The sequence below is a fragment of the Biomphalaria glabrata genome, chromosome 11, assembly GCF_947242115.1.
Source record: "Biomphalaria glabrata chromosome 11, xgBioGlab47.1, whole genome shotgun sequence".
NCBI lineage: Eukaryota > Metazoa > Mollusca > Gastropoda > Planorbidae > Biomphalaria > Biomphalaria glabrata.
This window is the reverse complement of record NC_074721.1, coordinates 2,184,784-2,203,531: the sequence shown is the minus strand read 5'-3', so window position 1 is coordinate 2,203,531 and position 18,748 is coordinate 2,184,784. Positions and strand designations below refer to the sequence as shown.

Below are 18,748 nucleotides of genomic sequence, written 5' to 3'. Positions count from 1 at the left end.
ACAATTCGGGTTCAGTAACTCAGACTTCGTTCCCTCATGGAAGACAAAGCTCCGAGGTATTTGAAGCCACTGACACTAGTTAGAAACCTTAAAACTAGGATATGCTTCGATGGCGAAAAGACTACAGTTATTTCTGCTTTGGATGTAGCAAAAGATGTAGGTCACAGCTGGGACTGCTTAGTCACGTGAAATGCTCCACTCCTCATTAATCTTTGAACTTAAAGGCGAGCCTTACTATATTTGTGTAAGCTAACACATTAAAGGAATGAATGTTGAATGTTGGTCGCTTCTATGATTTTAGGCTCCATGATTTTAGACTGTCAAGTTATAGCTGTACGCCAGTTATTAATTTGCTCAAACGTAATAGAATTCTGCGTCAAGTACCGATGTTTTCAACATTTACTAAGGCAGACAAAAGAAATTGGACAATGTTTGTAAAAATGTTTTATATGTTTCGGATGTTCCTTCAGAGTTGGAGATACTTACTTCCTAGTCCAAACCTCCCGCAGGACGACGGGGGGATGGGAGCGGGCAGGGTTTGAACCCGGGACCATCGATGAATCTGAACGACAGTCCAGCGTGCAAACCGCACGACCAGGCAGCCATCCAATGTGCCAATGTGAAGACATTAAAGGTTGAACTATTCCAGATAACGCGCTATTGAATAATGCACCAAAACTGATTTTGATCTGCACCTAGATATATATTTTCTAAAAAAAAAAAAAAAATCTAGATCTAGCTTTTTTTTTTTCTGACAAGCGTATTTGTTAGGCTATAAATTATTTACTGGTTTATTTATACATGTTTTGTCAGCTACTTTATAAAAGCATTACGCTCTAAGCTTCAGGACACGGACGACTGAACACTTGCCCGACAGTGAGGAAAACATTTATAAGGAAACAAAACTTCCTTGCGCAAGGCAACTTTCTGTCCACACAGACGTTTACCTTTGACCTCAACTCGTTTATTTTTAACTTTTAGAAGGTAAGGTGCTGTGTTATGTTGACGGAAGTACAGGCGAGCAGACGTGACTTTTTGTTAGGGAGTGTTAGCAGACGACTTTTATGTCTGTGTTTTTCTTGAAATGGATTCTGCTCAAAATGAAATTTAATCGGAAGCCTACACTTTACGATCACATTCAATCAAGGTAGGATTACATTTCTCTCGCTCTCTCTTTTTTTTAGCATTTACAATTAGATTTACAGCAGATGGGATAATTTGGAAAGAAATAATATTTTGATATTTGATATATAGAATATTGTTAGTCTTTATTTAGTCGTGTTATGCTTGTGGTCAGAAGATCATTCTTTGATCCAATCACCCTGTGAGCCTGTTTCACGTCGACACGTTTGTAATGAGGTCTTTTTATTTGTATACCAAGACATACAAGACACATACGAAGACATACACACTTTCAGCTTTCAGATACCTTTGTTACCCCAACGATACCTGCATCTGTAACTGTTTAAACTGTTATTATTACTACTGCAACAATTACAGCCATTACAATAACAACTGTTACAATTACAACTGTTAAAAGTACAACTGTTAAAATTACAACTGTAACAATAATAACTGTTACAATGACAACTGTTACAATTACAACTGTTAAAAGTACATCTGTTAAAATTACAACTGTTACAATAATAACTGTTACAATAACAACTGTTACAATAACAACTGTTACAATTACAACTGTTACAATTACAACTGTTAAAATTACAACTACTAAAATTACAACTGTTAAAATTACAACTATTACAATAACAACTGTTACAATGACAACTGTTGCAATTACAACTGTTAAAATTACAACTATTAAAATTACAACTGTTAAAATTACAACTGTTAAAATTACAACTACTAAAATTACAACTGTTAAAAGTACAACTGTTAAAATTACAACTGTTAAAATTACAACTGTTAAAAGTACAACTGTTAAAATTACAACTACTAAAATTACAACTGTGAAAAGTACAACTGTTAAAATTACGACTATTACAATTACAACTGTTAAAATTACAACTATTAAAATTACAACTGTTACAATTACAATTGTTAAAAGACGAAATACACAGTGACTCACGTAGGCCTATATGGCTTTAGGCCTACACACAGTGCCATTGGAGCATGGAATGGGTTGACTGAACCAGCCAGGAAAACCAACGACTTGGCCGAGTTTAAGTCATTGATGAACATGCATGACTTGATTGACTTAGGGACACGCGTAGGACGTAATCATCTTCTTTAAATGTAACGTCTGTATTTCATAAGATAAGAACACGGTAAACTTAAGTCTCAAGGGAATAGCCCTCAAGTTGCTGGGAAGTGGGATGTGTGACTGAGAGGCTTAAACCCCACGGTTACCTATCAATGGGCTTGAGTTCAAAACTCTTCTCGAGCTGAGTTGTGTTTGCTCAGCGCCTTTGTAAAGGCAGCACTGAAACCTTCTCCCAGATACGAGACCAATCTTTATCAACTATAACAGTGATGCCCAACCTTTTTCGACCGGCGGGCCATTTTAATTTTCGACACTCGTGTCGCGGGCCACATCATGGAATAAATTAAAAAAAAATGAAATAGCGAATAAACCATTTTAAATAGTTTTATTACAAACTATAATGCAAACCCGTAGCAGTGCTAGGCGATTATGTAAGATCGGCTTCATCCGTTTTATCAATGAAAAGTTTGTCTACTCAATGAAGTGCTTATAAACATTGTGATTGTCTGAATGTCTTTAACACTTGATTTCGGAAATTTGAAAAGTTCCTTCATACAAATTGGTGAAGAAATCGCTCTTAATTTCTCAACCAGGAATGTCTGGCTGTGTAAGTCAATCAGCTTCATTTGCAGATCTGTTGGGGCAGTCCTCAGTGGCAACAGAAAACATTTCAAAATCTGCTGCTCTGTCGTTTAGTTTTGAATGGAAATTTGTACCAATATGGTCCAATAGTTTGAATGCTTTGACTGTTTTAATCCCCAGGACAAATTCTTTCATCACTGCTAGAAAACAATTTTTTTACGCTTCATTTCTCATAAGTTAAAACAACTCTGTAGTTTGCCCTTACCGTGGGCACAAATCTTATCCCTTTTTTCTCGTCAGTCGCTCAACTCACTCAACTAGGCGTAAGTTAGCGATTTTTTTCTTTGCGGCTCAAACCAACAATCTACATTCATAATCTAGTTTTTGTTCCTACGGCTCTACCATTTCATTAACTCACAAATATTAAATGGTACGTATTATTCTCTTTGATATCAAAAGAACATTACCAAAATTGATACAATATTACACACAATATGTTTAGAGCATGACTTACAAAACAGCAGCGGAATTATCCAAGAACCTAAAACAACTGTCAACACTTGTCACCGAACAAAATAAACGTCGTGTTCATTATAAAAAAATAATATGAACATTAGAAAACATTAGATTAGAATGAAATCCATCCAAAAAAAAGGTCCTAACGTATCAAAAATACATTTTTCAACCTTTTTACAAATTTTCTTCACTTTGTGCCGATGTTTAGGCGGGCCGGATGGAGCCACGTCGCGGGCCGGATCTGGCCCGCGGGCCGTAGTTTGGGCATCACTGAACTATAACGATTGGACTTGAAACCTACCATAGCGCGCTGAGCTAGCTATAAGCATAAAAGCATAGGCGTATTGAGAGGGGGGTGGCAAAATGCTACGGGCGCCACCCTCAGGGGGGGGGCGCCACACGCAGTCTATATTTCTATGTGATGTTATCTTCTTATCTTATATAATACAGACGTTACTTCAAAAAAGAAGATGATTACGTCCTACGCGTCATGCATTTAGTCATGCATATTAACCAATGACTTAAATTCTGCCAAGTCACTGGTTTTCCTGGCTAGCTCAGGCAACCCATTCCATGCTCTAATAGCACTAGGGAAGAAGGAGTATTTGTACAAATTTGTCCTAGCATATGGGACGAGGAATGTGCCTTTATCTTTGTGTCTTTCAGAGTATTTTATTAAATTTTGTTTTTGTATTTGAAGATTATGGTTCAGTGTTTTATGTATGATTGCTACTTTACTTTTGAGCCTTCTGTCCTGAAGGCTTTCTAAATTTAGTGATTTTACTAAAGGTGTTACTCTAGTCAAATGTGAATATTCGTTTGTTATGAATCTCACTGCTCTATTTTGTGTCTGTTCCAGTTTCTTAATGTTTTCTTGAGTTGAGGGGTCCCAAACGGAGGATGCATATTCTATTATTGGCCTAACCAAGGTTAAGTAACATTTTAGTTTTATGTTCTTATTTGATTTATAGAAATTTCTTTTAATAAATCCTAATGCTTTGTTTGATTTTTTTGTAGTTTCATCAATATGTGGATTCCATGATAGTTTTTCATTTATTATAACACCTAGGTATTTTGCGTTTTTAGTCTGTGATACTGGTTTGCCATGAATAAGATAAGTGGAATTAATTTGTTTTAGTTTTTTTGTTACTCTTAACAACTGACATTTTTCTGGGTGGAAAGACATGCTCCAATTTGATTCCCATTTCTGTAATTCATCTAATTCTCTTTGTAAAATATCTGTGTCTTGTGTTGTTTTTATTGTTCTATATATTATGCAATCGTCTGCAAATAATCTGACTTTTGTTCCTGAACTAATGCAATTTGGTAAATCATTTATGTAAATTAAAAATAGTAGTGGACTCAAGACTGTACCTTGAGGTACACCTGAGTTTACTGTTATCGGTGTTGATTTAGAGCCATTTATTATTACAGTTTGTTCTCTCCCTATCAGAAAGTCTTTAATCCACTGATGCAGTAGACCATTAATGCCGAAATATTTTAATTTTTTAAGCAAACTATGGTGGTGAACTTTGTCAAAAGCCTTAGAAAAATCTAGTAAGATAGCATCTATTTGTTCACTATTATCTAAACCTTTTGAAAAATCATCAATTAGTCCTATTAGTTGTGTTTCACATGATCTATATTTCCTAAAGCCATGTTGGTATGGTGTGAGGACATTATGTTTGTCTAAGTGGTTTATGATGTTGCTACGTATTATGTGTTCTAGGATTTTACATGTGATGCTGGTAAGTGATACTAGTCTGTAGTTCCCTGGGTCAGATTTTTCTCCTTTTTTAAATAGGGGGGTGACATTAGCTTCTTTCCAGTCCTTTGGTACTCTGCCCTGGTTAAGTGAAGCCTGAAAGAGTATTTTGAACACTGGGGCTAGCTCATTACTTAGTTCTTTGAGTAATCTAGCTGGAATACCATCAGGTCCAGAAGCTTTATTTGGTTTGGTGTTGGCTAATAGTTTTTGAATTCCATTTTCTTGTACTACTATATCTTCTATGTTGTCTACTTGGTTCAAATTCAGTAATATGTCTTTGTCTCCTGGGGCTGAGAATGCTGATGCAAAGTATTTGTTTAGAATGTTTGCTTTAGTTTCATTATCATTATGTATTATGTTATGTTCATCTTTTAATGGCGCTACGCCTGTTGTTTCCATTTTCTTAGACTTAATGTATGACCATAGGTTTTTGTTGTTATCTTTAGATATTACATTGTTTATGTATTCACTCTGCAGCTGTCTGCTTACTTTTTGGGTTAAGTGTTTAATTTTTATATACTTTTTGTAAACTCTTTCTGCATTAGTTTCTTTAAATTTTCTATAGAGGTTTTCCTTCTGTTTACAAAGCTTCTTTAGTCTATTATTAAACCAGCATTTATTTATTTTGTTTGATGTGTATTTAGTTGGTATATGATTTTCTATTATGCTTTTAAGATGGTTGTTAATGAAATTCCAGAGGTCATCGACTGGTTGGTTAATGTCTTTTTCTAATAAGAATGTTTGTTGAAAGTTTAGTGCAGCTTGGTGTAGTTGTGTTAGGTTACATTTATTCCAGAGTAAGATTTTTCTTTTGGGTTTTGTATTGGCTACTGCTTTTATCTGACTGTGTATTTTTATGATCTCATGGTCTGATAGACCAGGGATAATTTCATAATCAACTACTAATCCAGGTCTGTTGGTTAAGAAGAGATCTAATGTGTTGTTTAATCTAGTTGGCTTTTTAATGATTTGATCTAAACTTAGGTTGTGTAAAGTTTCTATGAAAAGCTCATTTATGTCCTTAAGGTTTTGGTGTTTATCTATGGTTAGTGTTTTCCAATTTATATCAGGTAGGTTGAAATCACCCATAATCCAAAAAACTGCATTTTTATTTGTCTCTTTAAGTGTAGTAATCTGATTACATAGTTCCTGCATGTATTCTAAACTAGAATTTGGTGGTCTGTAAATGCTGCCTATTATTAGGGATGTTGAGGTGGTATTAATTTTACAAAATGTTGATTCTACATTTTTTGAGTTAGGTAAGGTAATTTCTTCTGCTATAAGAGTGTTTTTTATTGCTAAAAGAACTCCTCCATGATTATCAGCCCTATCTTTTCTAAAAATTTCATAATTACTATTGAAAATTTCTGCATTATAAATTTCAGGATGCAGCCAAGTTTCTGTTCCTGCAATTATGTCTGGTTTCTCACATTCTAATAAAATTTCTAAGTTCATGGAAAATACGAGGGCGCCACTAAAATACCTTGCCCCTTACGCACGTTTTGTTCACTACGCCTCTGCATGAAAGACGCGCTATACAGATACAATAAAAAAAAATTAAGATTAAAATTTGACAATGACTTGGCCGAGTTTAAGTCTTGCCTTATACTCCCGACTAATAAATATACGCTTTAAAAAAGTTAAATTTAGAAACATTATGTTGTACAGTTGATCTTTCACCTGCTTTAAGCTTTAAATGCGGGCGAAGTCGCTGGTTGGTGTGAAGGTGTGGTCCACACCAGATGACATTATTCAAAAAGTGATGGCAAAATGAAAGAACTTAGCTTAGTCGGAGACCGGATTGAGTGTATCGTGTCTTAAAACCTAGGCTTACAAAGTATTTAATGGAAAATGTTAGTAATTCATAGGCTGCATAATTGACTATTTTATTTATCATTAACATCTCAGATGAAATGACTTTTTAGAACTGTTTATCATTCAAAAAAAAAAATAATAATAATTAGGCCACTTCCTTGTACGAGATTTTTTTCCAATAGTATTTATGGAAACATGGGAATGTTATTCCATTTTTATGTTTATCTGGGTGGGACTTTAAATCAACCTAATAGCAAGAATTGAAATGGGAAAATACTTTATTATAATTGTTTTAAAGATCATTTCTTTCTGTAAAATAGCGGCCACTGAGTTGATTAGTAAGCTCAATTTTAAGACGAGCGTATTATAATAGGGTATAATCACTTTTCTTTTTCAATGGCGAATCTGTTTCTGTGGCCCACTGTTAACAAGGGTGTCATACGGCCAGCACAACGACCAACCGCCAGGTACCCATTAGAGCTGGGTGGACTCAGAGGCTCCCTGAAGATCCCAAAATGAAAAATCCTATACTATACCAGGATTCGAACGTGGGACCCCGATTTCGGAAGCCAAGCGCTTGACCAGTCAGTCACCGCGCCTCTATCTAGTCAAGTGGTTCCTTCGTATTTGCCCGATTACATATTATACATAAATTCTTTCACCTTTCATACAACACAATGTGAAACCTCTTTTGTATCAACCTTTTACCCAGTTCAATTTGGACTCCATAGACATGCAAACTTAGACGGATAAAGTTAAACAAACGCAGTACTTGTAAAATGTTTGTAAAATGTTTTACATGTTTCGGATGTTCCTTCAGAGTTGAAGATAATTACTTCCTAGTCCAAACCTCCCGCAGGACGACGGGGGATGGGAGCGGGCAGGGTTTGAACCCGGGACCATCGATAAATCTGAACGACAGTCCAGCGCGCAAACCGCACGACCAGGCAGCCATACTTTAATTAAAGGACATTATTATCTAGATTACTGGCGAATAGAAATATTATTCCGAGAAATTTATATTATTAATAAAATAATCTAAATCAACGTTTTGCACATTGCACTTTCTATACAATGCCTGGGGCAAAGTAGGAAATGAAACAATTATTTTTACTTTGCCTGACGTGTTTAGGCATTGTATAGTATACAGGATGTAACACCGTCGGCAAGGTATATATGCCTAGTTAGCTGATGACACATCTTTATTATTATCTGTGTCCAAGTAAAAAGGTTCAAATCATTTGAATATTATATATATAGTTCGTCCATCGTGGTTCGATGATGACCACTTTGTCATCCAGGGGGCTGAGGGCTTTGCACTGGGGTTTTGTGCCTCCTCGTGTGGCTGGTGAGACCTATGTGAGCCCGGAATGTTCGGCTGCACACTGGGCAGGTTATTCCAGCTGGAGCTAGTGTCGTTTGCCTTGCTTTACTTTTCTGGCGTATTTCTTCTGCCAGCTTGGTTCTCTTTTCCTCAGCAACCTGTGCGCCAGTTTTCACAGCGCGACGCCATGATGCTCTGTCATGTGCCTCATGTCTCCCAGGTGCCTGGGTCTATGCTGAACACCTTCAGAGAAGCTTTGAGGGTGTCCCTGAAGCGCTTTCTTTGACCACCTTGCCAGCGCTTTCCTTCGCTTAGTTGAATATTACTGGTATGTGGATCACCTATATCTAAACGAATAGCATGCACATACGTATCTGCGCATTTAATGTTATTAAATCACACACATAATAAGGAAAGCCTGGTAAACCTACACGTTGGTCTACAACAAGTACAGGTAGGAACAGCTAGCGCTGCTGGGCTTATTTTTTTAAAGCTTTACATATTAAATATAATCAACAACTCAAAAGGCAGGTGTCACACAAACATTAAAACTTGCACCGAATAAACATATACACGAATAGTGAAGCACAAAACTAGGACCCGCAACTGAGTTGGGCGTAATAGTCTCCCCTTTTAGGACGACCAATCCGAGTCCTTTACCCTATCCTCTCTCCGAATATAGGGCACAACAATATTTAAAACCTAAATGCGTGTTGTAATGTTTACTGGTACATTTTGACAGCGATGTGCTTTTGAACTTTAGCAGCCAGAGATACAATGGAAATAGAGGACTGATAAAAAGATTAAACCGCCTCCGGCTGAGATAACTTTATTTTAAGAAAGCCTTAACTGTATAATATTCAATATTTATTATATTTTTTAAATAAAGTATGCATGCACGTCCTCACCACTTATTTATCACCTACAGGTCTCAACAATGACGTAGAGGGTTTATTGTCCTTGCTGCACGCTGGATGATACCTTACAGTATTTTATTTTATAAAGAAATCCTGAGACATGAGTAATATAAATGAGTATCAATTAAACCAAAGGACTAACTAGAACTCAGATGAGAACAGAATGATACAGTTCTTTTATTTCACCGCGATCCTGTTCGTTGGATATATAAAGGGCAACCCTACAGAGAGCCCAGTGTTCAACCTCACTAGCTCAATAAGTAGTGACACCAAAGTGACAACCAGCACAACAGCAATAAAGAATGCTGTGACAGAGAGCAGCACATTTATACCAGTTGATCAAGGTAAAGGGCTGTCATTTATTCCATCATTTAGTTCAGCGGTGCCCGCGCATTTTGAGCCAGGGAGTCTTAATAATTTTGCAACATCGATTATATGCGATTTGAGAAGAGGTTTCAGAAGTAGGGCAGTGTTACAGGCTGGATGTGGCCCTCGGTACGTACGTTGGGCATCACTGGTTGAAGGGAAACTCCGATTGTTTTTCAAAATTGAGTTATCCGAGTTATCTACATACTTTAATTCTTCGTACAAATTTGTGACAGTTAACATGTAACCATTTTTATTTAAATGCTTAGAAATATTTAATAAATTAGATTGTAAAACTGGGTTCTTTGAGATTTTGTTTTTAGGTTAGGCATATTTCACTTTTCTCAACAATATCGAGATCGAATATATATAAATATAATAAAATATATAAAAGTATTAGGACATCCAACTCAAGAAAAAAAGTAACATGTTCATTTATACCCCTCCCTGTCCCAAAAAGTAAATAGATCGTTTGTCTGACTCATTCTAACACACTGGTCAGTGTTTGGCTAGCGTAGGCTACGTGTTGTATGTCATGACAAGACAACCAAGTAATAGTTATTGTTGTGTATTGTGTGGTCAGGCGAGAAAATACACACTGCCGTGGTTAATCAAGCATGTAGGCCTAGATGTACTCTTAGCATGTTTTTTTCCGTTGCTTACAAGATCTAGATCTAACTGCATAGACCTAGAACTAGAGTGTAAACTTTACTGCATGATTTTCCGTTATGCAGTGAGTCAGTGGAATAAATTAATAGGTTTGTGTGACGTCACTAAGAAACCCGGGAAAATCTGACCGTTTTGGATGCGCCGAAAAATTACGCGAGAAAAAAGAAAAAAAAAAACATCAATTAGTAAGTTATTATTGAAAATGAAATAAAAATAATTATATATTAATTTTCTGTAAATCAGAACACTTATTATATCAAAAATTGTCAAAAAACCATCGAAGATTTCCCTTTCAGTTTATATACTACATATGTTTGTCTCCGTACAAACCGGGCTTTGTCCGGGAGGTGGGGTTGTCTACGAAGATCTGATTTATGAATTGTGAACATATAATATTGACATAAGATTTGTACCAAATTATTAAATTTTTACTACCTTTACTATTTTAACTGTGAATAGACCTTGTTTTTAATGATTTACCTGTATAGAATTTAGCCCTTGTTATGTAAAGGGAGAGTGATCCTTAAAGGATTACGGGCACGACATAGCCTAAATTGTGCCGATGTGCCTAAACGCGAAACTCAAACTCTCTGTACAAGCCCAAGTTTGGGGATAAATAGTTAAGCTTTCAATAGCCGAGGACACGCTGAAGTGTGTGCACTAAAAACGAAATACTATTAAGAAAACAGATCAATAACTTCATAGTCTGTTTGTCTGTTGATTTAAAGGGAAGGACAGAGGAGGTGGAGGTCACCTGAGTATTTGGTTAAGGACCCTGTTATGTTGTCAACAGGACAGAAGCACTATCAGCAGTTAACCCTCTCCACCTAACAATGTCAGGTGCACAGTAAATCTAGGTGCACTCATGGACACATGTTTTAAAATACTAAATAAAGTGAAAGAAATGTATTACAATGAAATTGTTTGGTTAATATATTTCTTTCTTTATTATCATAGTAGTTATGATGACTTAATGTCCAATGTATCCTGGGGTCCCTTTTTTTAGGTCAAGAAAGAAAAAAAAATCCTTCCTTACGATTTAAAATAATTTAATCCTCAAATAGAAATAGATTGAAGAACGCTATGTATCAAGCAATACTACACATTATGATCCGAAATCAATTATAAATTTACACTGGTAGATTTTTTAGATTTAACGCGAAGCTTCAAACTTATAGAGTTAACAGAGCCCGATATTATCTTGTCTTTCCCTGAACAGGCCCCTATATTATCTTGTCTTCCCCTGAACAGACCCCTATATTATCTTGTCTTCCCCTGAACAGACCCCTATATTATCTTGTCTTCACCTGAACAGGCCCCTATATTATCTTTTCTTCCCCTGAACAGACCCCTATATTATCTTGTCTTCCCCTGAACAGACTCCTATATTATCGTGTCTTCCCCTTACCCCTATATTATCTTGTAAGTAAGTAAAGTTCCCCTTTCAGACTTTGTGGTCTATAGGGCAGATGATGTAAAGGTCATCTGTTTCTGTGGCCTACGGTTAACAAGGGTGTCATGTGGCCAGCACAATGACCTTTACTTTTCTCTAACTAATGTCAGGTACCCCATTAGAGCTGGGTGGACTCAAAGGCGCCCGAAGATCCCGAAATTAAAAATCAAAGTCCTCACCAGGATTCGAACCCCGGTCCCCGGTTCGAAAGCCAAGCGCTTTACCTTTCAGCCACCGCGCCTCCTTATTATCTTGTCTTCCCCTATTTAAAGGTTCTCAAACTCAGTGTTTAAAATTCTATGTAGCAGACACCAATCATCTACCCTCAGATTACCCAGAAGACTAATGGAAAAAAAGAAATACAACGTTATAGTGACAAGTCATGTCAACTGACCTCGCTGACATCGTCGAGGTCATCAGAACAGGAGATTTTCATCATAATCTAAACAATGTCAAAGACGCCTAAATGCCAACTTAAATAAATAAAAGAATTGAGCTAAAACTTTTACAGAGTCTCAATGCGTGACAGTTGATCCGCAGATAAAATCTCTTTTGTCACCGATAGTTCATCGACCATTTGTTTGTAAGTTGCATGTCATAGAGTGAACGTTTCATGTTTCCTTCTTATTAAAATTATTTTATGCTACGAACGGAAAGCTTAGAAAAGTTGAATCTGCAGAGCTAAAAAGTGCACGCAATCATCTGTCCGTGAGGGCCATAATGTACACACAAAAATCTATAAAATACTGAAAGAATCCTGGTTTAGCGAATCTATAGAGCTAATAGACTTAATAAAATATATTTAATAAAAATAATATTCCTTTAGATCTAGACTTAAAAGATTATGCGCAAAAAGTTCCTGAACAATAATTTATTAAACTCTTGAATGAATCATTCCTACATGTGGAAATACCCGAAGACGTCTAGTCCGTTCAAGATAAACATGTTCTCGTTCTCTCGTCAAATTCCCACTTGCAAGTAATTGTTTTCCAAACAATATACAGCAACTGTCAAATTTATAGGAAAATCGCTAAAGCCGTTTTGAGATCCGTGTCTAAGTTTATCCACCCAGGTTCCGTAAAGTTGAATAGAACTTCATAATAGAAGTATTGTAAAAAGTATTTTTTTTTATATTTGCCTTGTTTGATGGATTGATTTTCAAATGTTGCATTGATAAAAGTTTTAAAACTATTTTGTCCTCAGATTTGATCATCACAGTATCTGTTGCAGGATTTTTACTCCTGTGCTTGTTAATCTTCATTATCGCTTACTTTGTACGGCAAGCTACGTCTGAAAAATACAAGCCGTAAGTAAAGGCCACGTCTAATAGAAATTATCAAAACTAAATAGTTTGTTATCCTCATCATTTATTTTGTCATATAATAAAGCTAGTCTTTTAGTCCCAGTATTATTTCATTAGGTTACACTGTCCGTGTTGCGACATATATATATTACACCATCCATGTATATTATATATAGAAACTAGCCGGATATTACCCGCGGCCTGCGGGCGTTATTTTGTGTATTACCAATCTAGTGGATTGGTTTTAGATCTATGTCAAACTAATATAATGTTCCTTTCAAGCTTTGCTCTTATGCCACGAAAATAAAAGTAGTTTAGCGAAAATGGGTTTACCCGTTAAGCCGATACGTTCATATCAAATATAAAATACTATGGAAACGAGTTGACCTGATTTGTTAAAGGTTTCTCTAATAGAGATAAATTTAGCTATTAAAATGAAGGAAGCGCGCGATGAATGGGATATAAAGTACGTCAGGATGTCTAAATTCGCAGATATATAGATAGAATGTATTTAAAAAATGCTTTTGAAACACAAATTTGAAGGATAATTTTATTAATGAAATGAATGGACCATATTTTGTGTTTTAATGTGTCAAAGTAAAAAACTATCTTTGCAAAGTGTAGTTCTTAACCCTTAAGACGCGTGTGTTAGTTTAGCCTCTAAACATTAGAATTGTAATTCCATTCTGTATGTACTCAGTGTAAAAAAAAGCTCAGCAATTTAAGGGTTAAAATTAGATCTACATCCTTTTCATCTTGCCTCATTTAGATATGGCTATATGACCTAGATCCATGAAATACTAATACTTTCATGCAGTTTGGCGAATTTTTATATATTTTATATATTATATATTGACGTTCTTAAGTTTGATTTAGGTCTACTTTACATACGTGACTGTTCCTGTTATTGCCTGCGGAGCATTTATGCCACGTTTCATCAAGATTGGTTAAACGGTTTTGATTTTGATTCGGAAAACAAGTACATACATACATACATACGCCTTACTGTCTACTTTGTAGTATAGATATTTTAATGAATTTAAGGGAGGCAACTCTACAAAGACAAGCAGGGAACCAAAAAAATACGGTTCGTAGCAGTCGTCTCCCTTAACACAATTTAAGTTTGTTTTTTTTTTCACTCCCGAATATTAAGATTTGTAAAAGGGGGAAGGGGGGGGGGACGTCCTTATACGCTATTGTTTTTTTTTCCCCCAATGTTCAGAAAGCAATGGGGAAGGCGACCTTACAACTCACTGCCCGCTTCCTCTCACAAGCTCTAAGGGAGTTATTCCCAGCATGGTTCGTTACTAATGGGGTTTCTGATATCATCCCTTTTTATAATTTACTTTTAAAAAAAGTATTCAATATTTTTTATTTCCCCAGAAAGCGAATACCAGCAACTACTACAACAAACAATTCGACAACAACGCCAGGTCCAGAGAACGGACACTTTAACCCATTCCCACCCAATGCAGCCGCAGTAAAAAATTCAGTTCCAGCAACAGCTCAGAAAACTAGATACATCCAGAAGGAGCACGAGAAACGGGCGGCGCCAAATAGACATTAAAATGCTTCCACGACACAAGTTTATGTTTTAAATAGTGACGAGGAAAAAAAAAGTTGTGTAAATAGTTTATTTATTAAATTGTTTTATCTTGGTAACAGCACAGTGATTGTGGTGTTTTGATGTGTAGCTATTTAGTCAATTTTTGTTTTCAATGATAAATGTTAGTATCACAAAAAGTTATGACCACAGACTTCTAACATTTGTTGGAATGCATGGGTCGAAGGTTATTAGCTTGGTGGTGTAGCACTCTAATTCATGTCTTTTAAACTGATGTGCAACAAGTTCAAATCCAGAAGAGAAACTCTAATTGATACCTGATGTACATACCAGGCATGTGCTGGCCACATAGACCATCGAACACAGAAATTGATAAACTTCAAATCTTTTGACTCCATAGATCGCAAGGTCTGAATGCAATAATTAAACATGTTTTGTCATTAGCTAATGAAGGTTCTTATTGTGATGCTTGATGTATTTATAGTATTGGCCCCTAAATAGAACAGCAGCACACATACTGAGAAGGGGGGAGGGTGTGTGGCTAAATGACACTCTTAGTGACCACTTCCACCTTCACATTCGTCTGTCACTTGGTGAGCCACACATGATCCGCCAGCCATCTTTCTCCATTCATCTATCTTTTGCCTTGGATAGAATTTTTTTTTCAATGACAGGGCCGTCCATTCTTTGATGTCTTTCCATCGCTGTCTTCCTCTTCTTATTTTCCTGGTATTGTTCCATGAAGGAAGTCTATGCGATCTAAGAGTTTTTGGTGTTATTTTCATCAAAGTTTTTTATCTTTTAAACTTTTTCTACAAAATAACAAAATAAATCTAAATGTTAACATTGATTAAAAACCATGTTTTATTTTTTTCTTATAAATTACAGATGTTCATTGAAGATAAAAATAATTGCGTCATGTGTTCATCTAGGGCACGTTTAATTAGTCTTAAACTTTTAAGTCATTGTTTTTTTTTTATGTCTGATTCAGGCAACCCGTTCCATGCTCTGGGGAAGAAGGAAAGGCTAACGAAACATAGTAATGAACGTAATGTAATGTAAATGAAGACTAGTACAATTAACTGACAATAATTAAGTACGTAGAACTGAACTGCCCTGACTAAGTACTCAGTCGAGTGTGACTTGATCTTGTTACTAGTAAACAAATATTTGGATTAGTTTGAAAATTACAAATGATTTAAGAAAAGTAACAGTAGAAGTGGGCTATACGCCTATACCACCTGTAGTTAGCGTACCTCGTGTAGACCTAAATGGTATGGGTCTATGGCAGTGTTTCACAGACTTTTTTCTTTTAACGGAACACTTTCCATTATTGCGGAACCTTTCAATTGTTTTCCATTTGGCTAATAATGATAATAATTAAGACATAATCTAAATAAAGTACAGTTTAATAATAAGACAGCATAAGTATAAACCAATAAGGTTTAATGACTTTCATGGTGCTGTGTTTTTGAAGAGCATAACTTCATGACATCAGGCATGATATTGATAATCTATTTTCTAATATCATCAAGTTGCCTGTTTCTAGATACGAGTATATACCCTGATCCAGTGGCGTAGCAAGGTACCAGTGGGCCCGGGTTCAACATCTCCCCCAATAAGACGAATGTAGTGTGTGACAAAACAATTGAGTAATCTCAATGTATCGGTACATTTATCAAAGGACATTCCAATGCAAGTAGAGTAGCCTTTTAATAAGCTTATTACGTTTGAAGCGGGTATTTCCAGCATCTTTACAGCCCTCAGACAACGCCGCTTGCGCTGGCTTGGACATGTTCGCCGGATGGAGGACAAGCGCATCCCGAAAGTCATCCTCTATGGTCAACTCGCGACTGGCACAAGAAAAACTAGTCGCCCCCACCTCCGTTACATAGATGTAATAAAACGTGACCTCAAATCAGTGAACATCAATACTGACTATTGGGAAGACATAGCTCTAGACCGCAACAGATGGAGAGAGACAGTGACCAAGAAAGCTATGGACAGTGAAAGTGCATGGGTCTCAGCTCAGGAAGAAAAACGTACAATCCGAAAAACGGCCAGCTCCTCTACCACCGAAGCAAAAGCCACCTTTACCTGCGTTATCTGTGGATGGGAGTTTCTCTCCAAAATAGGGCTCCACAGCCACATGAGGAAGTGTGCTCTGAGATGAACCATAGTTGTTCTACGACTGAAGGAGGCCAATAAGAAGATTACGTTTGAAGCAGAACTCCTACACGAATTAAAAGTTTGTATGTTTGTACAATTTAAAAAAAAACAGAAATGAAACGAGTTTCAAAATTTATAAAGAAATGTTTTAAGAGTTCTAGTTCCCATTCTACACCTTGACATTCCTAAAACACTTCTGGGTGTCAAACATTGAAACATTGATACAAACTAGTATCTAGTTCTACGTCCATTATTTAACAGTAAATAGATCGAATATTTATTGACTAACATTTTTCTGGCCTATTAAGTAACAAAGTAAGAAACCAGTGCATCTATTTCTAAATGCGCCAACGTGTTCTTCTGATGAAACAATGCCCCAGAAACCATTCTAGTTTCCAGTCATATTGGAAGCACCATCATAGTTTAAGTCTCGTAGGTTATTTAAGGATAAATGTGAATTATTCAATATTTGGAGCACTTGTTCATCCAGTTCTGCAGATGTCTGGTTCTCAAAAATATGAAAACCTCGAAATGACTAATTGCTATTTCTATACATGTTTCGTCATAGGAGATCACTAAACAGACTGAAAAAAAAAACCTAATTTGATCAACTTTGTATGTCTTGAGTGCTGTGATCAACAAAAGAGAAAAATTGTGTTTAATGGATATCCTAAAGCACCGGTATTTTTGCCAGCATTGCATAGCTCAACAGGTCTATTAAGGCGACGTTTATGCACTACGCAAGACAGCAGGGTTTCTGTCCAGGGCTTTTGCAAGAGAGGATTTGAGACCTCTAATGCCCTCACAGCGATTTTCTGAGATTTTGTGTAAGTATAATGGTGTTAACTTTCTTTAAGAGCTATAAACAAATTTATAGCTAAGCAACAAGCATTTGCCCATATATCAAGAGACACTCTTCCATGATTCCTTTAGTTATCTCTCTAGATCTTGTTATAAAACAGCTCCCCATGTCGGTTTCCTCATTAATTGCAATAGCACAAACCTATTCAACTTGAACGATTCCTTGCTAAATATTTTAATGTTATTTTTATTTTTTAGTTTGTGTACATTTAGATTTCATCCCCGTCTTTCTTTGTATTGTTCTAATGATGACATTCACATTTTTGTACACACTACAGAAGACAACAAAACAATGGGATGAAGAGTTCTGATGATGCAGTCGTCCTGGTAGAATGTTTGACACTATTTTATAATATCAACTCCGTCGGACTTAATAGTTTTTTGAAACGCAACTATTTATACAGTTGTATGTCTACTAAACATAATAGAACTTCAGTTTAGATCTCAGACTTTTTTATTGTCGTCCCCCCCCTCCCCCTTTATTCCCTCCCCGCCCCCTGTACAACACATTAACTCTTTATCTCCGTAATTATTTCCCATGTTGTGACAGAATTGTTCATTTTCCACTATTGTACATTGATTTAACTTCAATAACATTTTTGTTTTCTTAATCAGAAAACGTGACTTTTTGGTATAGAGTTATAGGAGAATGCGTGCTCTTTTTATATAACACAATCACACGTTTATAAGCCAAATATTAATTTTATTTTAATGGGGTCAAATCAAAGACGGTCTCGTTAATTAGGAGACAAAGAGTTAATATTTTCTCACAAATAATGTCCCCATTCCACCCCCTCACCCAATATTCATGTAATCTCTATCAATTGTTTTATGAACAGTGAAAAATAGGCACAATAAGGGCTAGCAGCCATTACAATTTACAATGAACCCGATGGAAAGCAGTTCCTTACATTAAAGCTCAGAACACTGGGTAATGTTTTGAAGTTGCTATAAATTTTGGTAAAGATATTTTTAGGGAACTTTTTAAATTCTATTTTTTTTAAAAGGTTTTAACAAAAGTGCATTTATTTTTCCACTTTGGTGCCATCCCCAAGTTATCATGTGGGCCCCAACTGGCGAAGATTCATGGGGGCCCAAGCGCAACGTTCCACGAAACACAGTTTGAGAAACACTGGGCTATGGTTTCTATAGCACAGAGTTATAGATCAATACATGTTGTTTGTGTGTGGATATTTCTTTAATAGGACAGTGAGTTACGT

At 36.1% G+C, this 18,748-nt stretch overlaps 1 protein-coding gene across 1 annotated transcript; it reads left to right on the top strand.

Moving 5' to 3' along the window:
• Positions 1-851: 851 nt before the first annotated feature.
• LOC106050833 (uncharacterized) lies at positions 852-15,340 on the top strand. The gene is made up of 4 exons (XM_056004615.1): positions 852-1,147; positions 9,155-9,487; positions 12,835-12,937; positions 14,318-15,340. Exons 2-4 carry the CDS (start codon positions 9,307-9,309, stop codon positions 14,499-14,501), a joined length of 468 nt encoding a protein of 155 aa, XP_055860590.1. The 5' UTR covers positions 852-1,147; positions 9,155-9,306; the 3' UTR covers positions 14,502-15,340.
• Positions 15,341-18,748: the final 3,408 nt, after the last annotated feature.